The sequence below is a fragment of the Lissotriton vulgaris genome, chromosome 8 (assembly GCF_964263255.1).
Source record: "Lissotriton vulgaris chromosome 8, aLisVul1.2, whole genome shotgun sequence".
NCBI lineage: Eukaryota > Metazoa > Chordata > Amphibia > Caudata > Salamandridae > Lissotriton > Lissotriton vulgaris.
Window position 1 is genome coordinate 633,464,307 of NC_141696.1, and position 26,467 is coordinate 633,490,773.

The 26,467-nt window shown below is 43.5% G+C and overlaps 1 protein-coding gene across 2 annotated transcripts in view; it reads right to left on the bottom strand.

The window, feature by feature from the left end:
• Positions 1–26,467, bottom strand: part of PCYT1B (phosphate cytidylyltransferase 1B, choline) — a 1,420,495-nt gene that overhangs the window by 1,069,078 nt on the left and 324,950 nt on the right. For both annotated transcript variants that reach the window (XM_086934513.1, XM_086934514.1), the window contains exon 2: positions 10,503–10,602. In XM_086934513.1, the coding sequence (XP_086790639.1) occupies positions 10,503–10,602 (100 nt within the window). The remainder of the gene's footprint in view (positions 1–10,502; positions 10,603–26,467) is intronic.

Genomic DNA, 26,467 nt, shown 5'->3' on the forward strand with positions numbered 1-26,467 from the left:
TTCACCATTCATTGCCTACCTGTTGCCAGCGAGACCCACAGTCTGCCTCATTCCCCCACGCCATCTACCCAGTCGGGCCGGTACAGTGCCTTCTGGGAATTGAAGTCCCACATTACAACGGACGCCAATAGGATGTGTCGACCACATAAGGGGGAGGAGCGTTATGAGCTGGAGCTACATACTCAACAAGAAGGAACATTTATGTAATGGACATGCTGCAATGCTGGGCGCTGAGGAAGGCTAGAGTTGCCGAAATGCATTCGCCGCCATTGCTGTAACAAGAAATAAAACGAGCTACCTGACCTGTACTCCCCTTGGCTCTCCGCGTTCTTCTTGGAGGGTTCTTCTTGGAGGGATGTTTGCGTGATATATATATATATATATATATATATATATATATATATATATACACATATATGTATATATATATATTTTTTTTCTTTCATTCACTTCTCTGTACAAGTTTCCCTTCTTTAGGGTTCTTGAATGTTATGGTTCTGTGGAAAGATTAAATTTTAATTATTTCCAATTTGAGTATGTTTAAGTTATATATTTAGGGTAAGAACCAAATTTACAACCAGTTATAATTCTTTTGCATGAACAGTTTTGTTCTGAATATTATATTACAATTATATTACAGTACTGTGTACAGTACTGTGTTCATATTATATATTTTTTAAAGTGATTATTGATATTTTCTGCATTCTAATTGTGTACCATACAAGCTGTTGCACTACCCGCACCGTTTTTGGAAACACCTGGGGAACCCCCATCAAATGGAAGCAGTGGTTCGATGGTTTTGAAACTTATATGGGTGCAATAGGGGCAAGTAGATTTAGAGCAGAACGCAGAAAATATTTATTATTCCATTCCTTAAGTTTCGCAGGAAGAGAAACATCTTCCTCCACCTGTTATTGTTGGGGAATATGTTTAAGATGAGTATCAAGACACTGTTAAGAGGACAAACAAGGTTTGATGTTCAACCAAGTTTTGTTGTTCTTCAACATAATTTTTTTTTATGTGTACAGAATAATGGTGAAGATGTGGATAGTTACATCACAGCTCTCTCTAAGGAGACTTGTGTCTGAATGTCAATTTCAAAACGTTGCAGACCAATTGGTGCATGACCAATTTATTTGTCACTGTATTGATAAATCAATCAAGTAAAAGGTTCTATCAATGGGCAATCCCAGTCTTGAAGAAACGATAAGAGTTGCAAAGAGTATTGAAACGTCAAAAATTTCAGCAAAGGAACTGGATGGAAAAAGTAGTGTTGGTAAAGTAAAAGATAACAAGGACAAAGACAAAAAGAATACAGAAAAACCTTGCTCAAATATAGGAGATAAACAAAATTCTTTTGAAAAGTCACGTTCTGCATTTGAAGAAAGACAGAATTCTTTCTTTACACAAACTAATATTTGCTTTAGATGCAGTTACAAATCTCATTTTTGGAATGGTAAATGTCCAGCCAAATTTGTTACTTGCAGGGTCTGCAATCGAACAGGACATTTTGCTAAAGTTTGTCAAACTAATAAGAAGAAGTCATTCAGTTGTACAAGACAGTGGGGTCGTAGTAGGAAATCCTGAGATGTGTGTCGATCCGTATGTTGAGATCATGGTTGGAGATAGGATTTTGAAACTTTTAGTTGATTCTGGTGCTTGTATTTCCATGATCACTCAAGTCCTTTTTGATCAAACATGGCCTACAAGACCTCTTCTTCCTCCTCATCGTAAGGCAGTTTCTTTTGAAGGGCGTGAGATCAATCTATCTGGGTACATCGAAGACATTATGGAATTCGAGGGACGAAAGATTTATGGCAAGGCCTACGTAGCACAAAGAGGGTTGAACATTTTGGGATGGTTCCACCAGGGACTATTTGGGATGGTACTTAAACCTGGGTCATCTGAGCAAGTTTTAGTTTTTAGGGACAATCCTGATCTAGAAGATTTGACAAATAAGTTTCCCAGTGTGTTTTCTGGAGAGCTTGGTACGATCAGAGACTTCCAGCACAAGATTATAGTGAAAGATGATGCTATTCCTATAAAACATAAGTTGAGAAATGTTCCTTTTAGTGTAAGACATGATTTAGAGTGTGAACTTAATTCACTTTGAGAAAAGGATATAATCAAACCGATTGAATCCTCACTGTGGTTATCTCCACTGGTGGTTGCTCATAAGCAGAATGGTGAGTTGAGAGTTTGAGTGGAGCTTCGTTGTCTTAACAAAGAAATCAGGGTGGATTCTCACCCGTTGCCCAACATAAATGAACTTCTGGCAAGTTTAAAAGATTCTAAAAAAAACTCAAAATTGGATTTCGCTTCAGCCTACCATCAGGTGGAGTTGGCACCTGAATCAAGACACCTTACGGCGTTTGAGTCCCCTTTTCAAACTTATCAGTATGTTTGCATGCCATATGGTTTGGCATCAGCTGCGTCAGTTTTTCAGCGGCTAATGAATAATATGCTGAAGGGGATTGATGGTCTATCTATTTTTGAGGATGTTGTTTTGATTTTTGCAGCCAATAGGAGTTCTCATGATGCCATTCTTTCTGAAGGGTTGTCCACATTTCAGATATGTGGTGTGGTATTACGCAGAGACAAATGCATTTTTATGACCACTCACGTTGAATACCTGGGGCATCTTGTCAATGAAAATGGTATTCTTCCAAAAAACAGATTGGTTGATTCTATTGTTAATTCCAAAGCTCCCTCTGACAAATCTGGACTTAAATCTTTTTTGGGATTGTGTGAATTTTGTTCTCGTTTTGTAAAGGAGTTTGCGAGCAGGTTGAGACCTTTGTCACAGATGCTTATGAAAGGAGTGACATTTGAGTGACAGTGAAGTAGTGTGGCTCACTGGTTAGAGGCGGCAGACCCGAGAGCAGAGGACGGCCCGGGACCAGGGTTCGATTCCCGACGCGGCAGGTTTCCGGACCAGGGTCAGCGGACTCGATAATTCTCTCGCCTCGGTGCCCACTCTGATCAGCGATCACACTCGGCAACTCTGGGCACTAGCTTGCCTCATCTTCACTAACGGCCCCACCAGACCGCCGGGGATGCCTGGTCTCACCCTGGAGATACCCATTAAGGGACCATCTCTCAGGGAAGCCAGGAAGGGTTTCGCAGCGGTCGAAGCGCGGAGGTACCCCTTAGGGAGTGAGTCCTGTGCTATATAAGCACACAATTAATGGCATGATGAATGCCAGGAGGTTTTTGAGTGGGTGAAGCAACAGCTTGTTTCTCTAAAAATTCTAAAACATTATGATCCTTCTCTCACTTGTACACTTACTGTGGATGCTAGCAATGTTGGTGTGGAGGCTGTGTTAACCCAGGAACAGGATGGTTTAACAAGAAATATTGGTTTTGCCTCAAGAGTGTTATCACCTTCGGAAAATAAATACTCTGTTATTGAAAAGGAATCACTGGCGTGTTGGTGGGCAGTGATGAAATTTCAAAATTGCATTTGGGAATGAAGATTTTGTCTCCGTACTGATCACAAGCCTTTTGTTTTTATTCTAAATGTTAGAAGTTTTACTCCCAGAATTGCACGGTTGTCTTCTAAGCTTCTCCAGTTTGATTTTTGTGCTGCATATATCCCTGGGGGAAAAAATGGGTGCGCAGATTTCCTCTCATGTGTTCTAGCATTGTAGAGAGTGGATGTGCCAGGTGTGAGGATGATAAGGAGGAGTTAATTGTTGCTGCAGTGGATCTCCCACAGTTGTGTGCAGTTTCTGAAAGTCAATAGCGCCATGCCCTCAGCAGTGATGTATTTTTAGATTTGGTTATGACATATATAGAAAATGGTTGGCCAAAGGAGTGGAATCTAAATTTTGAGTACAATACTTATCTTCAGGTTGCTGATGAGTTGAAAATTGAGGATGGTTTGTTGATGAGAGGGGACAAGTTAGTCCCTCCTTTTAGTTTGAGGACTGAATTGATCAAGCGTGCTCATGAGGTGCACTTAGGAGCTACTTTGACAAAGAGAAGAGTAAGTCTTTATTTTTGGTGGCGTTCCATGGACCGAGAGGCGGATAAAGTTGTCAAGTCTTGTGTTATTTGTTCAAGTTGTGATAAAACAGCCAAATTACGTACACCTCCTCTTTCTCCAGTTGATTTACCATCTGCACCATGGGTTAAGTTGGCACTCGATATTGTAGGTCCTTTTAATGCACTTGATCCTTCATCTAAATTTGCATTAGTCATGATGGATTATTACTCCAAGTGGCCAGAGGTCAGGTTTGTGAGAGAAGTGAACTCTAAGGCAGTTATTGAATTCCTTAATGACATATTCATGAAAAAAGGTTTTCCTGAATTTTTAGTGACGGTTAATGGTACCCAATTTGTTGCCTCTGAGGTTGAAACTTTTCTTCAAACCTGTGGGATCAAACATCTTAAAATCTCCTTGTAGCACCCTCAGATCAACAGTTTAGTTGAGCTCATGAACAGAATGTTGGGTGAGTGCATACAGTGGGCTCTTGCCAACAAGTGTGTTGTGTTAAATTCTGTGAAGAGCATGTTGTGGTTCTATCGTACATCTCCTCATTCCCCCTCAGGAGTTTCACTGTTTGAATTGCTACGTTGCAGGAGACCTCAACCACTTTTGCCCCAGTTGGATGGGCAAGTGGGTGAAAGGAGGGCAGTGGTCGGATGACTGTGTGAGAAGTCGTGTGAGAATGACTCAGTGCAAACAGAAAGACTATTTTGATTCCACTAAAAAGTGAAGGAATTGGAGATTGCTGTGGGTGATTATGTTCATGTGAAGAAACCATTCCATGTGAAGAAGGGTTTGCCAAAGTTCGGTCTTTCTTTTAGGGTGGCTAAGGTGAAAGGTAGTTCTGTGAAACTTGAGGATTGACAGTGGTGGAACATGTTTATTAATGAAAAATAAAGTTTTAGTTGAAAGTAATCAAAATAGCTCAGAAGCGGTTAACCTTCCCGTTTTTAGGAACAGTGTCAGAGTTAACAATCTTCCTGTTCGAGTGTAAACTTCTACTATTTGTAAACTAGTTTTATACCTCTTACAGCGTTTGTCCCATCTATTTTGGGGAGCTTCATTCTTTTCTGATTTTGTATTTTATTGCTGTACTTTGTTTAACCTTCTCTTATATTTATAGGGTTGTTCTTCGTTTCTCTTTTAGTTTTTTTGCACTTGGTTTTTTATTTAAAGAAAGACCCATGTAGTAATCTGTGCTTGTTTTTAGAACCAAAAGTGTGTGGAACTTCACTGTGTCGGGGTTCTGGTGAAGAGTTCCAGGGTTGGGAGTTGGAGTTTGTTTTTTTGCCACTGCGCTGCCGCTGCCCTGCTCTGATGGTCCAGTCAATTGTAATAAATAGAACTTACCAGTTTCCTGTGTGTCTTTACTACAGCCTCATTTTGATAGCCCGGGTGTGGCGGTGTTAATTCCTAATCTCCTGCATTAAAAATATTGGGATCGCATTTGTTTTGAGGGTGTGGAATAAAGAGTTCAACCCTACAAACCTGTGTTATGAGAATGTAAAGGGGGTCATTCTAGGTCCTAGTGCCCAGTAATTCCTCATTCGTCTCTGCATTTTCCCTCAGAGATGTTAACTTCTTTCCTCAGCTAAAATCTTGTGGGGAAAACATACCAAAGGTCCGCTGTAACCTCACAGACCTCATAAAACGTTATGGGGTTTCAAACAGGATTAATGGGAATTAGAGGCCCCTTACAATGAGGGCCTTTATCGCCTCAATCTAGCTGCGTGTATTCTGGCATTTGAGATTTGGTTTTCTGTGATGATCTTCCAAATCCCAGTGATATTGGAAAACTGCCTCTTTAGTCCAGAAACCTGAGACTTGTGATAACTTTCTTGATTAATCAGGGGGATAAGTAAGATGACTAATAACTGTACATGGGGATACCCACAGTATGTTTGGGCAAAAGAACTAACACCAAATAAGTAATACAGAACAGAATGAGTTACAAAGTATATATTCATGTAGACAACTGGCAAATATGTAGCTCAATGCTAATATGTTATGTTAAATAATTTTTAAAGCACATTGCTGCCCCATCAATGGGGCGTCCCAATGATAGCCTCAGAAAGAACAGCCACAAAAAGAAAAAAAAAACAAGGAAGGGCCACAGGAGCATTTAAACAGAAAACAACCAGGTCTTCAGGGCTTCCCTGAAGGACCAATGGTTTTGAATGATCCTGAAAAATAGGAAAAGTGGGTTCCAGAAAGCAGGCATGCATAGAGCACCAAAACTATAGCTGTATGTAAGCAGCGAACTATGTATTCTTTATCAACTTTAAAGGATACATTAATTTGTGTTCACTACTATCAAAACCTCTAATGAGTTGGAGAGAATAGATTGATTAGCAAGTTACAGAACTAAGGACACTTTTTTCTCTAGGTAAAAATAAAGCCTAAAGTGTGTTGCATAATGACGACATATTAGAAAAAACAGATATTGCAGTTCACATATATTCTTCAGCTCGCTCAGCCACTTTCACTGTCTAGCTGAGTGGAGAGGATTTCTTTTGTAATTCCACTATGCTTGCCTTTTCTAACTAAAATTCTAGTTCCATCTGCCTAGGCAGTAAATGTATGTAATGTGATTGTTAATGTCATCTTTTCATATGACAAATACATCACTATCTATTTGCACCTCTTATTTACATGTGTAAATGAAGTATGAGGTGCAAAATTGAATTGCCCAATTTCTAAAGCGGGGCTCCAATTTTTCACAGTGACGTAGGGAACGTCGTCATGCGCTCTTCCGCCTGCGGGCCATGAAGCCTACGGGCGTACGTGCGCTTAATAAATTTAATTTAACATAACATAACATAACGGGTGGAACCTCCGGAAGTCCTGCAACTTGGAACGAGACAAAGCGTCAGCAGCATGGTTATCTACACCAGGTATATGCGCAGCATTAAAAGTCAAATTCAATTTCAAGCATGCTAACACCAACAACTTCAGCAACCTCAGCACGTGTGGGCAAGTCGCCCCCTGCCGATTGATAACCTGAACCACTGCCATGTTATCCGACCAGAAGGTCACGACCCTGTCCCTGAAGCGCTCTGCCCACACCGTAACTGCCACCCAGATGGGAAAGAGCTCTAAAAAGGCTAAATTCTTAGTCAGGCCCGCTAAGTGCCACTCCGCTGGCCAGACCGCCCCACACCAGGCAGGGCCCAAGATTGCCCCAAAACCAACACTACCAGCTGAAATGGTGTATAGTCCTAGTTCTTTACTGGACACCGGCGGCGCGGGCCGCACCACCCGCCCGTTGAAATCTGCAAGGAAATCCCGCCACACCTTGAGGTCCTCCACCCCTGCCTTTAACCTCACCCGGTGATGCTTCTGGGTAAGACCCACCATCGCTCTGGCTATAGACCTCGAGAAAGGGCGTCCCATCGGAATGATCCGCAAAGTTGAGCTGCCCCACAAGTACTTGTAACTGGTGCAACGTCACCTTCGGACATGCCAATGCCGCCTCAATGGCTACAGAAAAAGCCTTTACTTTAACCATCGGCAATCTACATTCCCCCGCCACTGTGTCAATTTCAATGCCTAGGAAGGACATGCACGTGTCAGGGCCGACTGTCTTGCTCGGTGCCAGCGGCACCCCAAATTCCTTCAACATCGCCACCAGCTGGCTTAGGGCCAACGCGCAGGCATCCGACGATGCGGGACACATCCGTACATCCTGACTTTTGCGAAAACACCCATTGCAGCATGGAGCTAAAGGTCTCAAAGTACTTGCAGGAGACCGCACAACCCATAGGCATACATCTGTCGTAATAAAATTGCTGTTGGACCTGGAAGCCTAACAAATGATAATCCTCGGGGTGTACCGGTAACAAGCGGAATGCTGACTCAATGTCGGTTTTTGCCAGTAACGCCCCACGGCCTAGCTCCCTCACTTTCTGAACCGCGGCATCAAAGGACGAGTACGTCACTGAGCACACCGCCAGGTCTATGGCATCGTTTACCGATGCACCTTTCGGTGCGGATAAGTTATGGATCATCCTGAACTGTCCCGGCTCCTTCTTGGGGACCACTCCTAAAGGGGAGCAGACAAAGTTCTCCCAGGGAGGAGCCGGGAACGGGCCTGCAACTCGGCCTAAGGCCCGCTCTTTTTCTACTTTTGTGGCCACTACTGAAGGATGGGTTCTTGCTGAAACCTGGTTCCTACACTGGGAAATAGGAGGGACATGCGATGCTGGTATACGAAAACCGCTGGAAAAACCTTCAAACAACATCCTGGCAGCTGCCCTATCTGGATACCTGCTCAACCAAAAGATCAGTTTCTTAATGTCAACAGGAGTAGGCAGATTAGGCTTGGGGAGGCTTGATATCCTTAGGGGGGTTGCCCCCTCGCTCTTTGGATTTCTTATTGCACCTTGACTCAGGATGGGACTGGTGACCGCAGAAGGCGCATGCGTGCTTGAACTTGCACTGCCCTGGGGGCCACGTGCACCCTTTACCATTGAATGCCCAGCATGTACCTTTCTTCTCGCCCGGCCCTCCCTGGGAAGTCCGAAAGGGCTGCCTAGCCGGGTGTTCCCTATTGCTTACGCTCTCTAACCAAGCATTGACCTCAACCTGATCCCAACAAATGGAGGGGTTTTCTTCCTTCGCCCAGCGAAACTCCCTATCGTATGTCAGCCAAGCAGAACCGCCATGAGTGGCGTGCGCCTTCACAATCTTATTAGTATAAAACACCAGCGGAATCGCCAACTCCGGCCTTTTTTCCAACAACACCGTAACATAGACGTGAAAGCCGAACAACCAATTGGTTATAGTCTCCTCTATCCTAGGTCTCCGATCTCGGAAGGAATGATCCTTCCCCTCCCTGTCCTTGTAATCCTCTTCCCGCCTCTTCGGCCTGATAAGAGAGAATATATCCACGTAGGCACCTCTCCAAATCTTCTCTCGCATTTCCGTACTAACATGTGTAGCTAACATCCCTGACTGGGACAACACGTTCCCCTGGCTAGTTCCCACCTCACTGCTCCTTAGCGCATTGTCACCAGGCTTACCTCCTGTACGTGGCACCGCTATCGCTGTCGCGGGGGGCTGTGCTCCAATCGCTACGCTGGTCAATGCTATACGCGACTCGACTAAAAGCGCCAACTGCCTCTGAACATCCTGCAATGCGCCCTGTTCTGTGACCTGCGGAGGCACCCACGGTGCTGCTGCCCCAGAGCTCGCTCTCTCTAATACCCTTTCAGGGGCTGATAATTGGCCCACTAGGGAGGAAACTGACGCCAGCAAGCTATCCAATGGATCGCTAACGGCTACCACTGCGGCTCCGGCTGCGGCGGGAGTGGTGCCGGATGGACCGTAACTAATGGTACAGCGCCTCCCGGCGCCAACGCCCAAAGCGCTTCCCTAATCTCAGACAAAACTGACCCCACTGGGTCTGCTGGTGTGTCCGCACCCGGCTCAGGATCTGAAGGAAAGACCCGTTCTGCATCTGGAGGAGGAGTGGGGACGGGACCTACTGATCCCTCGTCCTGATTCCCCCCGGCAGGGTTAGGCCTATTCTTCGTCCCTTTCCCTTTTGGCTGCGCCTTGGCCTTCTTCTTTAATGGAGGGCAAGCCGCCTTCGGTCGCACCCCCCTGCGCGGCCGCTCTACTACTTTGGGCTGCTCCCCCTGGGAAGAATCACTCTCGTCCCCGCTATCGGGGGTCTCTTTGCTCAACTTTTTTAGCAGCAATTTCATAATCTGCGCTAATTCAGGTTCAGAGTCCTTTCGCTTTTGTCCATCCTTTTTTGGCGCCATGCTAACTATCGCATGCCTCGCACTACCTCGCTATAGCACCTAACGCGCCCTGAGTTCCCTGTTCCCACACCCCTAAGCACCGTTCACGCCGCCCGGCAGGAGCCCGTACCACGAACAACCCCGCACACAGCCGTAAGCCCCGTAAGGCAGCGACACTCCAATCCCTACCCTGCACCCACCGTGACTCACGGCTGCCCACGAGGCCCCCGAGGCACTTGACCCCTTACCTGGCTACACGAACGATGCTCAGTCCTTCTGCTTCTGGAATTTCGGAAAGCCGGCCTGGGTCTCGAGAATGGCCAGGAGCCGGCGTGCAGTCAGGAATCCAGGAGTGATAACGGGAACAGAGACCCCAGTCACAGGGAGTTGACCCTAAATAGGCCCAGAGTCTCCACCCCCTGACCCTCGGGTCACGCGATATCGCCAGAGCGGAAATGGGTCGGTCGGATGCCGTTTGGGCCGTCCACCCGACCAATCACCAGAGACCAGGAGCGGGCGGGGTCCGGAGAGGCCGGGTCCTAAGTGCGCGCTCGTGATTCTCCACGCTTGTCAATGTCATCTTTTCATATGACAAATACATCACTATCTATTTGCACCTCTTATTTACATGTGTAAATGAAGTATGAGGTGCAAAATTGAATTGCTCAATTTCTATCTGGAACTGTTATTTCTATGGACCCCTACCTTTGAAATATCCAGTGTGAAAGTTCAGCGAGAAAAGGCGAGAGTAGTGAGGGACTTACCTGGTGTACCCAGATGGGCTTGAGCAATGGTTAATTTCTCATGGGGGGCTTGGCACTCACAGCTTGCGTCTTCAGCAAACGGAGCAGGTGCAGCTAGACCCTACAAGAAACCAAACAATATGTTAAAATGCAGAATTCACTTGTAGCCAATTTTGAAACTTCCCTAAGTCTGAGCATTCTGCATTTGCACCATCCATTCACCACTTGACTTGAGACCCTGATGACATGACAGGAAGTTAATTGACATGACTTTATACCCAAAAGACATCACAATGATCAAAAAAGTGAGATACAAATTTAGTTTAGTTCCCACCTATACATTAAACGAAGTGCTTCAATCGGGTGCCATGGTTGCATCATCAGCTACACAGATGCAACTGTCTTATACCAGACAGTAATCATGTCTGAATGTAAACATATAAATCCAGGCATTGAGCCAAACGCACAAGTTCAGCCACCAGTTTGGGGACACTGCCACCGGACGACCAACCTAAATGTTTTAAGACCAGAACACTGCCTCCAAGTAATGGATTAATGGAAATCTATTGTCAGCAAGATTATAACAAGTAGAAAAAAAAATGCCAATCCACAACCATCTAGTCTCAGGGACCTATGACCCTGACCCATAATATCTTCAAAAGCGAGAAGTCTGGGAGTTATTATGAAATTTAAGCTATTTCACACTCCTCGAGTTATCTAAGTCAAAAGAAGTGTCTTTTGTGGTCTGCAATCTCTCTGTTTCATCTTCCTTCACTTAGGTTTCCTACAGACCAAACTACCATTGCCATAGGTCTGTTGTGTCTCGACTATGCAAACAAACTCCACTTCAAATCATTAGTATAAATCCTCCTAGCACTCCAAAGTGTAGCATTCTGTTAATTACTGCAGCCAAGACCATTTGACCATGTCACCCTACCCTCCAACTGCTCCACTGATTGCCCATAGTATGTGCTCCTCCTTCAAAGGCTCTCTGCACCACCTAACGGACAGTGCACAATAAATACCTACAGCATGAGAGGCACTGCAGGTCACCTACACAATATTGAGGTAAACAATGTAGTTTGACACAAATATTGTGTCAAAAATAATATCATCGACAAACATACATAAATATTGTTTTTCTAATATAGATATATAGTTTAAAGTAATAAATCTTAATTACTTTAATATATAGCATTAATACATATTTAATAATATATTCCACTAATATTTCATACATACTTATATAAACACACACACACATAATTTTGCGTGTGTGTGTATTATATATATATATATATATATACACACACACACACACACACACACATATATATAGTAGGTCAACTATTAAAAATACATATTTTACATTATATATATTTTTTTAAGTTCATCTATTACAATGTCTACTATGAACATATATATGTATCTCACTCTTTACATATATATATATTTTTTTTTTTTAATAAAACATAAAAAATACTACCAATTCAATTTCAAAACATTAAATAAATGACCAAATAAAAAAATAAAAAACAATTTAAAAAAACAAATATTTCAAAAAATATGATCTAAAATACAAATGTAACCAAATATTATAAAATTAACAAAATAAACAAATAATATGTAATCTATATATAACTAATATCAGGAAAAGTATTGGAGTCGGGTAATATGGGATATACTATTTCCACTGCAGTTTATACAATAATAGTGAAAGTATTGGACTTTGGAGGGGTGATATTTATTATCCCCAATCCAAACAGCACAACAGTAGGGAAAGCGTTTGACCTCAGAGGGGTTAGAATTATTATTTCGACTCCAAACAGTACAACAGTAGGGAAAGTGTTGGATTGCGGAGGGGTAAGATTTACCATTCCCACTCCAGTCTGTGCAACAGTAGGGAAATGGTGGGACTTCAAAGGGGTTACATTTACTATGCCCAATCCAGTCTAATCAATAATAGGAAAAATATTTGATTTTGGAGGGGTTATATTTACTATTCCCACTCCAGCCAGTGCAACTGTAGGGAAAGTATTGGACTTAGGAGAAGTTAAATTTCCATTCCCATTCCAAACATCAAAAGCATTGTGTCAAATTATATTTTACCACAATATTGTGCTCCTATACTTATAATCGTAAATACTCAAATATCGGAAAAAAATATTGTTGACACTAATATTGTGTAAAAATATAATTTTTTTAATATAGAGTTTAAAGTTCTAATTTTTAAATATTTTAATTTATAAATGTAATTTAATGTAAATGAGAAAAATTCTACTAGAATGTAATACTATATATAAATATATTCTTTGATTAAAAACACACTAACACGTAAATACATGTGTCTGTGTTTATATACACACATATATATATATATATATATATATATATATATATATATATATATATATATATATATATAAAGTAATAATGAATAAAAAGATTTCATTTAAATTCCCACCCTATACCCCTACAAACCTAGCACTTGCACTTCAAAAATAACTAAAAAAAAAACTATTCCATAATTTACATACTTAAAATCAATTAATAAGAAAGAAAAATTGTTAATTAATGAATACTTCTTCTAATAAAAATGTATGTGCTTCCCACCCTAGACACCTACAAAGCTAGCATCCCACAACTAAAATAGAAGTAAAATAATTAAGTATTCCATAAATTACATATGTAAAACTCAATTAAATTAATTTACAACTAATAATTAATAATTGATTATTACTTAATTAATTTCGCACCCTATACCCCTACAAACCTAGCCGTCTGCAACTAAAGTGTAAGTGTAATAAAATCAGTATTCCATAAGTTACTTAATTAAAAATAAATTAAATGATTAATTTACAGTTACTGATTAGTTGTTAATTAATTATTACTTAACTTCCCACCCTATAAACCTACAAAACCCAACAGCCCTTTACAACACTATATATTACTGGTAACAACTAAATCATAATGTAAAATCACTTAGAATTAATTATTTGATTCTTTTATTCTCTATTTACATTTCTTGAGGAGTTGCTTTGACAAGTCAACTAGCTGCGCTATGTGCCACATACTTTGGTCCACAGAACCTGCAGAGACCAGGTCCTTGCAGCGAGGAGTGTCCCTGAGGGCAATTGCAGGAGTGACCACTGCTGCTGGGAAGTGAGCAGGCGTGCAAGGATACCACAAATGACAGTAGAGCGGAGTTTGGAGTCCGGAGTCAGGAGTCGGGAGGCAAGTTGTGACTTGGGACTGCAGAGTGTTTTGGAGCCGGTCGCAGAGCTGAGTCAGGAGCGGACGTGGTGACATCAAAGGCCTGTGGCTGAAGAGAGGTGGATGTTGGGTCAGGAGGATAAACTCCAAGATGCAGAACTGGCCCAGCACGGCTAGTTTTGCGGCAAGTAACACTGCTCTACCTCTCACTAACAACTCTATTGATACGCTTCTACCATTGGCTGCTCCTTTGATCTACTGATCCTCTGTTCCTTTTGTTTCACCTGCACTTATCGGCAATACTGCACTACGCATCTAACTGCCTCAGACATCACTATCCAATGATTACAAACTGAGCCTGAGTCAATAAACAATTTGGCTAAAACGATGTCTTCTAATTGCAAACATTGATCAAGTATTCACACATCCTTTTAGTCACCAGCCAGGCAGCGAGTGAAGCAGTGCACAAGAGTCTATTAACAGTAACCACAACTGCAACTGCATTTACAAGCTCAATGAGAGAATCTTGCACACAACTAAAGGAAAGGGATGCGGTTAGGGCAGATAAAGTCTTTGCAGGCAATTGTCAGAAGGAAGCAGGGCCGGACTGGGAACTGAAAGCACCCCTGGCAAATTTTTCGAGACCAGCCCCCGTCCGGTGCGTAGCGAGCCAGCCCACGTCCAGCGCATAGTGAGCGCAGCGAGCGAGACCGAGGGCCATTAGGGGGGTTTGGGGGGGGTTCTCCCCTCCCAAAATTTTTGGAAAACGACAGACCAAAATGGTGAATTTTACAGCACATTTTTCATTTCATATTCAAGTTGTATCAACTTTCAAAGCAGAGTACACAGTAGATGATGACCTTAAAGAACATCAGGTTACCCACTGTGAGAAGTTGGCCTGGTATATGGTGTTCACTATTCTAGTGAGCACCTTGCACCAGTACAAACGACCCTTATGGTGATTGGTTGTAAGTCAACCGTATAGACCAGCTATCCTAGGGGTAGCATGGACAAAAGCAGTCTTAGGCTAAACTCAAGAGGGCATGTGAAGCCAGCTGTTTTACAATACGCAATCCTGTAATACCAAATGAAAGGACACCACACAAGTTATATATTATAAAAATATATGTATTTCTTACTAGAATAATCCCCTTAACTCTTTATGAGCACAGGAGCACAAGCGTTAAACAAAGAACACAGTATAACATACAATAAGCTGCACAATTATGGATAGGCCAGGTGGCCACTCAAACCATATATGAAGAAAGTGGTATAAGTACCACGTCACGAACAATGAACAGGCCTAGGGCCTAGGGAATCACTGGGCCTACACTGGACTAATGAAGGTTAGGTCGGGAGAGGCCCACAGGATGCGGGTGCAGAGTCTATAGGCAACCGTGTGTACCATACAAGTCAATGGTGCGTAAAAATCAGAAAGTTATAGGTTTAGGAGACTTCCGACTGGACTAGAATTTAGCCACTTAAAACTAGGACACTAGAGGTGTAATCCCCTATGGGAGCACCGGAGTTAGTTCGTTACCTCATCCACAGGAAGCGGGTGCTTTTTTTTTAATTTTATTTTTTTTATTTCTTTTTTTTTATTGAGCATGATCTGTAGTAGTCAATCAAACATTTTCTTTACAAAAGAATGAATTCTTAATGAAACAATAATACATCAGGAAGATTAATAGGAATAAAATACATACAAAAGAAAGAACAATAAGAAAAATATAAAAAAAGACAAAGCACAGAGCCATTACTACCCAGTACATTTACACGACTGATATGAAAAATAAAAAAAATAGAGTGAAAATGTACACAGTTTGCCTCGTCATATCATGTCGGCCCTTCTCTTATCAGGGAGGAGATCTTACATTGGAGTACCAATTAGAAATTGGGGCCCAGATCTGAGTGCCCCGGGCTCTAGCTTTCCTACTTCTTGTGCTATATATAGCTATCTCCTGCTTATATGTGGCGAGAAATCGACTAAGCCACATCTGAAAGGTGGGTACATTGGGATCTTTCCAACAGGCCGCCAGAATAATACGAAAGACGGCAGTGCCCAGAAAGACAATCCTCTGTTCCTCTAAACTGTAACCTAAGGATTCGTCGTGACCTAGAAGATATAGGGTAGCGGAGGATCTAAGATTCCGCCCGAAAACTTGAGCCCAAAATCCTCCAATCAATGTTTGTAAATTATCTAGTTTCGGACATTCGGCAAACATGTGAATTAAATTTGCTTGTCCCTGTCTACATCTGGGGCAGCAATCATCTACTCGTAATCCCCAGGTGAAGAGTTTAGCCGGAGTAAAATAAAGGTTGTAAATATTTTTAAAATATTGTGCTTTAAGGTTAGGTGCTAAAAATAATGTTGTGTAAAGAGTTATGGAATAGTTGATATCTACATCTGGGTTTCCGAGTTTTTGTGCCCAGGATCTCTCAACACTATCTAGATCGTCATTAGAGGATTGAGAAAATATATCATATAAAGTACCTATCCTAGTAGCTCGTTTCTCAATAATAGAGAAAAAATAAAAACTATCTAAATTAATAGTAAGTTTAGAGTTACGGATATTGGTATAGACTTGGAAATATTTTAGATAATCTGTGGATGGTATATCAAATCTCTGTTGTAGTCCCTCGAAAGATGGAGTAACATTCTGCCCAAAAAAATGGCCAAGTGTATATATACCTAAGTTCTCCCATCTCCTGGAGACCTTATCTATCAAAGATGATGATATGATCTTGCTATGCCAAAGAGAGGTGTATCTTGTTATTTTGGGTATGCCTAGTTGTTTGGAGGCAAGTTTCCAGATTTTCCATGCGTCTCCAATCACCTTGAACTTGGTCTTTTTATAATATGATGCTTCGAGTTGTTTCAAAAATAGCCCTCGACATTTATCACCTAGTCCAAGTTCAAAAACAGAAGGGCTATAAGAGTCTGTGTTGGGTAAATTGGAAGGTTTAAATTTAAAGAGCAGGCCCATTTGTTGGAGTAGTGTCGCCCAGAGATAGAATGTCAAGTTCGGGATACCAAGGCCGCCTCTATGTAGGGAGAGAGTTTGTGATGGTAATGCTCTCCTTATTTTGCCATAGTTCCATATAAATTTAGATATTGTGGAGTCAAAGATTTTAACAATGCTGCCGTCGGCCATCAATGGAATAGCCCGGAATAAATAGAGTATTCTAGGAAATATACTCATTTTAATATAATTCGCTCTCCCTATTATTGAAAGGTGTAAGTTATCTACCCTCTTAAGATCTGTTTTTACTGCCTTGATCAAAGGATCATAATTAAGCCGGTTAATCACACCTAGATAGATTGCGTTTTTGACTTTATAGGGACTGTCATATATGATATTGTTTGTACATAAAACCATGGTTTTATCTCTATTAAGTGAATAGCCAGAGTAGAGTCCAAAAACCTGGGTTATTTGTTCTATTTCTGCTACTGCATCTGCCGGTTTGGTTGTAAGCACGGCAATATCGTCGGCGTATGCCAATATTTTAGTAGAATACGAACCCACCTTAACTGGTTGTATTTGGGGGGAATTAAGAAGCTTTAAAATTAAAGGATTAATTACTAGGGCAAATAATATCGGGGAACAAGGACAGCCCTGCCTAGTGCCTCTTTGTACCTCTACAAACTCTGACTCAAAGCCTTCAATGGATAGTTTAGCCCTAGGGCTGATATACAGGGCTTTTAGGGCTTTAATAAAGCCTGGGCCGAAGTTATTAAATTTCATAATTTCCCATAAGAACCGCCAAGATACTCGATCAAATGCCTTTTCGGCATCGAGTAGGACCATCGACATCTCTCCCCCCGTGGCGCCCATGATGTCGACTAAGGCAATGACTCCACGGGTATGATCAGTCGTTCCCCTCCCAGGGATAAAGCCATGTTGCCACGGGGATACGAGATGTTCGATGACCCCCCTTAGACCGTTTGCAAGCATCTTGGAGTATAGCTTTGAGTCAGAGTTTATGAGTGATATGGGTCTATATGAAGATGGGAGCTGGGGGGGTTTTCCCTTTTTTGGAAATATCGCTATATTAGTGTGTTTCCAAGACTCGGGTGTAGCTGAGTGATGTTGTACCCCTAGAAACAGATCTAATAAATAGGGTAGTATCTGTTTGCCCAACAGCTTATATAACTCTAGGGGGATCTTGTCAGGACCAGCCGCCTTCCCGTTAGCTAGGTCCGATAATGCAGTTTCTAATTCTTCCATTGTGATTTCTTTCTCCAGTTCTTCTCTATCTACTCGATCGAGTATTATAGATAGCTCTGGTTCCGGTAACCACTCACTGAGAAAGGTTTTCGTGTCTCTTGTAGATAGATGTTCATATTCATTTTGATATAGTTTTTGATATTTTCGAAACACTTCTACAATATCTTGAGGGGAGGTGTACTGTTGACCCTCGTATTCGATATTCTTTATTTTATTGTATGTTTGTTTTTGTCTAGTTTTAAGAGCTAATTGCCTCCCTACTTTTTCCCCTGCTTCATAAATTCTATCTCTATTGGCTTGATATATTTCTGCTGCTTTTTGAGTTAGCGAGCTATTAATTTCTGTTTTTAGGATCAATAATTTTTGCAGTGTATCAGAGGTTGATATTCCTTGCTGGATTTGTTTAGCATGTACTATTTCCAAGTTAATGAGTTCTGCGTTAAGTTGTTTATTGATACTATCTTGAGTTTTCTTATGGTTTGCTACAAACGCTATAGTCTCTCCCCTCATTGCTGCCTTAAAACAGTCCCATACACTGAATCTGGGTGCACTATATTGATTATAATCAAAGAAAGATTCAGCATATGATGTAATATGATTAATATAGTCTGGGTTAGTAAGAAGCTTTCGGTCAAATGACCATTGGATATTAGGTCTATTAAAACTATCCAATTCAAAAATTAACGTTAGTGCGTTGTGGTCAGAGATGGTTTTGGGGGATTTAATTATGTCTATTAGGGCTGTCTTATGTAATGATGTCATAATGTAGTCTAATCGAACATACTTGTTATGGGGATAAGAATAATAGGTGAAGCCGTTTTCATTCTGCTTCAACAAATCCCAAATGTCCAATAAGTCGTGACTATCCATCAGATGGGATACTGCCCTGTAGACTTTGGGTTTGCGGCCACTATAATTCTGTGGGAGTCTATTGTTTACTAGTTTTTCGATATTTATATTAAAATCCCCACACAGGATAAGTGGGCCGACCCAGGAGGCCAGTTCTAATTCTAGTCCGATAAAGAGTTGTGGGTCATCCAAATTAGAGCCGTAGAGTGAACAGATGGTTATATCTGATTCTAATTGAACCACAACCCACCTGCCATGTTTGTCGACAAGTCGGCGTCTAGGACTCCCCAAACCGGGTCTTGCCAAGATAGCGACCCCCCGTATTTTAGACGTTTGAGATGTTGCTGCCATCAAGTTAAAACCAGGAATTTTTAATACATTTTTATCACATCCAGCTATGTGGGTCTCCTGAATACAGAGGATGTCTACAGGATCCTGACGGAACAATTGAAAAAGTTGGGCCCTTTTTCTCCCATCGTTAAGACCCGCTACGTTCCAACATCGCAATTTTACTCTCCCCATTCAAAACTATTTCCCATTGAACCAGTACCATCTATGTAACATAATTTGCACCACCACCATCCAACTTTAAATTCGATATTTACATTGAAATTCCTCTCCCAGTTCTGGTTAATCAAAATAAATGATATAGGACTCCAATCACTTAAAGAAATTAGAGTAACCGAAAAGCCTTTGAGGTTTCTTATACTACAGATCAAACTCATTTTTGCCATTTTTTTCCCCCATTTTTCCCTCCCCCTCCCCCTCCCACTCCCTCCAGACCCCTGCAACCCACTCCCCGCCCTCCCCCACCCGCAATGTGAGGCAATTAGACTCTATAAGAGTCTTTAGTGATGGAGAGACGCTACCAAACCAGACTTAGACTGAAGATAAACATAGAAAGAAAAAAAAAGAAATGGAAGAAAAAGAAAGAAAATAAGGAAAATATAGAGAGGCATATAGAGACGAATTGATCTAGTGTATCTATATAAAGTCTCGGTAATGTCCAATACGCTCTCTATACTCCTCTCACTATTCTGAAGTCCAGCATCCGAATTCTTTGTTTTCTCTATTTCTCATCCGATGACCACTTAAAGAGTCATCTATACTGGCTTTATCGCTAGTAAACCATTAAGTGAGACTATCTAAAAATTCTTTGGCTTTAATTTCAGAAGTAAAAAATTTGGTCTGGCCATTGTATAGAACTTTCAGTTTGGCTGGGTTGTTTAGGTAGACTTGTGCTTTCTTCTCCATAAAGGGTTTATTAAGTTGCCGCAGGCGCCACCTCCTTTCCACCGTAGTGTGGCAAAAATCCGGTCTCACAAAATAGGAGATGGAATCCATAGTCCGACGAGCTTCTGGCCTGACTCTATCTGAAATAGCTTGTCGGAGAAGAAAGTTTCCAAAAAATACAAGGACTGCTCGTGGATAATTTCCTTGCTTCCTAGTGGGTTTCAAGATGATTGGAATTCTATGCACCCGTTGCACCTCAAGCTCCCAGTTCCGTGAAGAGAGTTCTGGAAGAGTGTCTTTAAAGAGTTGGATGATGAAGGCTCGGATATCAGTACCTTCAATATTTTCTGGTATTCCAAGGACGCGTAGGTTGTTACGTCGTAGGTGATTTTCCATGTCCTCGAGCTTCCATCTGACATCGCTTAGTTCTGCTTCATGTAGTTCAACTTGTTCCTGTGTGGCTGTAGCCTCTGCCTCATTAATGACCATACGGTCTTCCATTTCTGTCATTCTGGCGTTGAAGGTATTAACTGATCTTGACAATTTACGCACTACACCCTGAACCTTATGTAGAGCTAATTGTGCTTTGCGTCCATCCCTTGATGTTTCTTCTCGATGGGAGGCGATAGCCTGGAGGACTGTATCCATCACCGTGGAGAGCGTGGCATCCTGTTGATGTGGAGAGCACCGTTGAGTTGGACGGGGGCCAGTGGCATGTTCTTGAGACCCCAATGCAATAGAGGGGGAGTAATCCCAAGTCAACCCCTGGGCCCTTTTCTTCCGTATGATAGTTCTTTTATTTTCCCTGGATTCTGCCGTTCTCGCCTCGTGGTCACTCTCCGTCTCGGAGCCAGTGTTAGTTTCAATATCCAGTTCAGAGTCATCTGACCATCTTGCATCTTCTATCCCTTCTGATATTGAGTAGAAGTCTGAGGGATCCCTGTCAGTGTCGGTAGGATCGGGGGTTATCTCATCTCCGTCGATTTTCTCCTTGCCATCAGGGACCTCCAGCAAATCCCCCATTATTTTTGTAATGTCTCTAAAGTCTGATGTCCCCAGATCACTCTCTAGGGCATTGCATATGGGTTGGTATTGCAGTGTTTGCCCTTCCTGCACAGCCACAGTCATTGGGGTTTTACGGACCGTTGGTATAGTTTCAAGTACTGTTTCTGGTGCTGACGCTGATAAGCCTGCTGGAGTGGTCTGTATCAGTGATGTTGAAGAGGCTAACGAGACAGTAGAGAAAACAGGAGTATCACATAAGGAAAGATTCTCCATACCTTGTATTCCCGCGTTAGGGTCTGCCCCAGCCTTAGGGTCTAGTATTCCTGCCAACGCAACTGTAGGCTCCTTACATATCACAGAGGTGTCCTCTCCTATAGTTATAGGAGCATTTGCGCTAGTGTTCCTTATTTCCATATCCTCGGTTATGCCATTCTGACTTTGCCCACTAGATGTCACTGTAGACCCTGGAATGGCTCTCAGGATAGCCGCGGTTGACGGAAGAGCTGCTGGTTTTTAGGTCGAGCCTTTACCATTCCGCAGGAATGGGAAATGGGGAGAATTCAAGTCGGCTATTTTCTCGTCAAACCAAAGGGCTTTCAGCCGCGGTTTTCTTGCAGTGCCCGTGAACCACGTGATAACATGCACGCGCATTCAGGGCCAGCCAGCCCAGCACATCAAAGGGCTTCTCCTCCCCTAATTATTCATGGCCGGCCGCAGGCCGGCCGTACTTTCAGTTTCCCCAGAACGGCTAATTAGGGGAGGAGAAGCCCTTTGATGTGCTTCACACCAATGCGCCTCAGTCATTCCTCTTCTTTGTATTTGCTTCCAGACTCACGCATTTGTTCACATCACATTTTAGTGCCCCCTGCCCTGAGGCACGCATCACTTGCCCGCTGCCATTAACCACGCATCACTTGCTCTTCGCCACACTGTGCCTGCTTGAACATCTCTGTGCCCACCTTTCACGATATTCATTTACTACTTTTTTTTTTTTAGCAGTGTAGAAATACGATGTTATTTCCTGTCATACATGCACTGAAGCGAACCCACTACGAAGTTCACGTTTCAGCTGTTTTCAATCCGGGCCCTTTCGTGAGTCATACCGGATGACTACTTAATTACTTCCGCTTTACATTTTTCCAATTACTGACTTGCTGCCACTGCCTTGTTTCTATTTTGTCTTCTGCCATTTCCTTCATTTCATGTACATTTTTTTTTCATGTTTTACTTTCCGAGGACTGTGTGCTTCTCTCGTAGGCTCTCCCGCCCCATCCGGCTTCCCTCCAACCATTTGCCACACTCCTTGCCTCTGTCTTGCCTCCCCCTCCATTCTCCTCCCCTCGCTCGCACTCCCGCCCCCCACCAGGCTCTCCCGCCCGTTTCTCTTTTTTATCTCTGTCTCTCGATAAACCTGTTTGCCAGGATCCTCCCCTGGGCATCGCACTCATGACGTATGAGGTGCAGACACGTACATTAAGGTTTATTACTAGACTGCACTAGACTACATTGTACAAAATACCACAGCAAGACTCCTAGCAAAAAAAACACATACTCCCCGCCTGCAAAAGCATGTGTCAGAAGCCACGTAATTAAAGAGCGCTCTGTTTAATGAGGAAGAAAACGAGAAAGCACTTACGGAGACATTTGTGAATATGTCAACAATGCAAAATCAGCGTGCATTGTTGATTCACACTCGATCAAAGCGATTTAAGAGAGGAGGAAGCTATCGTGTCTTAACGCTTCCCTGCCACTGCTGGATGAAACCGCAGAAGTGCAATCAGAGGGCAGCGGAGATCCTCAGACGGGAAATTACCTCGATCGCCATAGAAACAGGCAGGGAAGCCCGTGCAAAGCAACACCGCTTCTTTTTTCCAATCAATGGGCATTCGCTACCCCGGGCGATCAATTAAAAGTCATGGAGAATAATTATTTGACATTACTTATTCGTCCAGTTGTGCAGCACTGCGAGGTCGCCTGGCAGTTCCCCCCCCCCACATACGCACCCAGTGCCCCGTCTAAGAAAGCAGGCTCGGCCAGTCTCACTCCCACAAGCGGGGCAATTACTGCTAGCGCTATGATACTACCGCTGCGGTAAACACCGATAGCGGTAACTACCAATTACTGCGGGGGGATAAGTAATAACTTTTCGGTAATTAAGTTAATAGCGTTTTCTATCTAAAATATTCAAAAGCCCACCTATGTGCAACAACCAACGTAACCTAACCATACAGCAGGCGTTGAACACCCCAGCCAAGCGCATTTCTACCAGAGGCACCGCACTAGAACTGACACGCAAACAGAGGCAGTATGGAAAGTCGGAATCCCAGACTGACAACTGCTGTTCCATATGAAAACGTGAATATACCCAAGGAAATTACTTGCATAGGTACACGAACTGACTAAATAGTGGAAATCACTGGTCAAAACACAAGAGCAAAAAAAGAAATCAAAAGTCCTGCCTTATTCTGGAACTCTCCAAAAAGTTGTGCCACTTTATGAGCAGTCCCGTCCCCATCAGTAATGTTGCAACTACTCCCCCCACGCCCCCCCACACCTTCACCCCAACAGCCGAAGACCCATTAGTCCTCACAACCCTTATGTACTACCCTTGCGGTTGGTTTGACCTTTTGCCGTGTCACTACCCCATGAAGACCAGAGCACAGCCAGGCATTTGGTGGCTACCTGAAATGTTTCAGCATCTTAGAGAGAGAGCACCACGGGAAAGCACCAATGCCTTGATGCACTATGCTCACTCTGTTAACCTCGAGTGACTGCATAAATGTTTTGCCATTTGTGCACCCGACACTCTGAAGCAGCTACAAGATACAGGCAGATTTTAAATTACACAAACACCTAAAAAACAGTTGTTAGCAGTCAGCCACCAAGAAAGCCTTTTAGCAGGAGGACTGAGACTTACAAAATGACGGGTGCAAGTCACACTTTTTGGGCCAGTATTTGGATTAGGATAAACATGATCAATGAACAACTCCTCTGTATAAACTTGTTCAATATGCACTGCTTAATTATCTAGGGTTCAGCAAAATGTATCAATCATCACTACATCTGGGTGGAAGAAACAAAGTCCACTTTAAACATCCTCAGACAAGATGATCCAGACATGGCACCAGATGGAATTTAATTCACTAATTCTGGCAAAGTGCTGAAATGGCTATTACCAGAGGATGATAGTTAATTAAACAAGCACTGGCGTTGCCAATAGGTCTCGCAGTAGGAAAGTTGGAGCTATTACAATTGCAAATAACAATGCCTTTTATTTTTGTTTACATTTTAAAAACATAAAGGGCTTTGTCATTTACAAAACCAATAGCTCAAACTTTCCTACTGCGAGACCTATTGGCAACGCCAGTGCTTGTTGTACTGGAGGAACCGGGGTCTGGACCGGAGCAGACACTGGAGCGGGAGTCTTTCGGAGCAGTTCAATCACAGATGGACCAGCTACGGGCGTATTCGGCTGTTGTCTCGAGCCCTTTGCTGATTTTTCAGCTCCCGCGTCGAGATCGGTAAAATCGCCGCTGCCCTCCAAACGTGTGCCGCCTCGCTTTGCAACTAACTCCTTGTCACGAAGAGCCTGCTTCCCTGCTCTCGTCTTTGCTGCAGCAGCGGCTATCGCAGCGGCGTTTTTCGGCGCCATGCCACAGGGGACGCAGGAGACACTCCGTAAAGGCGGAGCTGTGTCCGAGAACCGAGCCGGTTGTTCTATCTCTAGGGGTCTGTCTTGTTTCACTCGCGTAGCTCGCGTAGCTCCCCCACTGGTCTGTAGGCGGGCAATGAATCGTAGCACAAGTACTCCGATCAGAGAAGTACAGAATGAGAAGTGCAATTGTAGTGCACTCGGGTCCGGTGTAGACATCAAGAGCCGATCTTCCGCTCTGTTCCCAGACATCACGCCAGGATCGCCATCTGGGTTTTAAAAAGCAGCGAGGAATGAGGTAAGTCCTTTTACTTCCATTGTTACTTAATTTAAACGAGTCATCTTTATTTTTTCGTCTCTATACTGCTTTTCAGAGCGCTGGCTTGGGAGCTGCCTCACAGCGGTCTAACAAAAAAAATCAAAAAATTAATAAATAAATAAAGGAAGCGGGTGCATAGGTGCCAAAGTGTGTCGGGTTTCGTCGTGGAGTTCTATGGAGCCTGTAGATGAAGATGCTGCAGGCGGCCAGGAGAGAAGAGTCCGGTTGGATCCAAGGGTGGATCGAAGATGTAGAGTACCTGAAAGCAGAGGGGACAATGTTAAAGTCACTAGCCAGTGACCAGCGAGGAACCAGGAAGGAACCAGACAATGTTGGGTTGCAATCAGGCGATGTCGAGGTGTTTGTCTCCACTGCCACGTGGACCAGGAAGGATCAAGCAGGTCCAGCTGGTGATCACGAGCTTTCCCACAAAGGCTCTTGCTGTCGGCGGTGTCGGTACTCGATTCGGAGTCACCAAACCTTGGCAAAGGCAACCCATGCAGGATTGGAAGATGTCTTGGCAATCGGACCAGGAAAGTCAGATCGGGGGCTCCTTTTCAGGGGAGCTGGGGCCAGTCTGGAGCAACCAGACCAGCAGTGTAGTTTTGGGATTTCGTCGTCACAGAGGCCACTAGCCAACGGGCAAGTGACCGGACAACACGTCGAGCAGGAAATGTGCAAAAGGGCCCCACACAGCACTCGGAGAGTGTGGAGAGGTGATCTTTGGAGCACAGGCTACTCAGAGCTAGGGCTTCTCAAACCCCAAAGCACAACATCGAGGGTACCTCGGGGGCTGCACTGCAAGCACTTTGTCGACTTTTCAAGATGGCCGGTCCCACGTCTCTCGTCGCCTCCATGGGTCTAAGCTTTGCTAGGACTGTGGATCGAGCTGTTGGAAGTCTGGGAGTCCAGGCCTTGTTGGTCTCTGTTGTTTGAGCTCCGGCGGGAGCAACGGCAAAGAAAGCCTTGTCGCGCTGATGGTGCCTGCTTGCACAGGGTGGCCACTCCTTGACCACAAGGGAGAGTCTTCAGTCTTCTACGTTGAGTAGGATGTCGAAGGGTCCAGAGTTTTATTTCAAAGTTTCAGTCAGGATGATCTAAATTGCATTGGCACAGCTCCTACCTTTATTCCAAATCAAGGGGCTGGATCACCTGCTAGGTCCCTCCTATAGGTGGGACCCAGGAAGGGGGTCGTTACATCCCTTTCCCTTCGTCGAGTTTCGCGCCAGAGCTGGGGCTGGAGTGCCCCAGCACCGGTTTGAACTGGACAATGCATGGGGTGCCTTGTGCGCCCCAGGCAGTGTCTAGTTTCATTCAACCCTCCCTGCTACAATCCACTATCTCCTGTCTGGGGTGGTGTAACACCTCCCTGTGACAGGATACCATTTGTACAGGCCTCCCCTGCCGGAGTTTCGGTCAGCAGCAGGAGGCCAGACTTGTGTCTGTGGCAGCAGCATCCATTTTGTGATGCTGGGGCTCTGGTTAG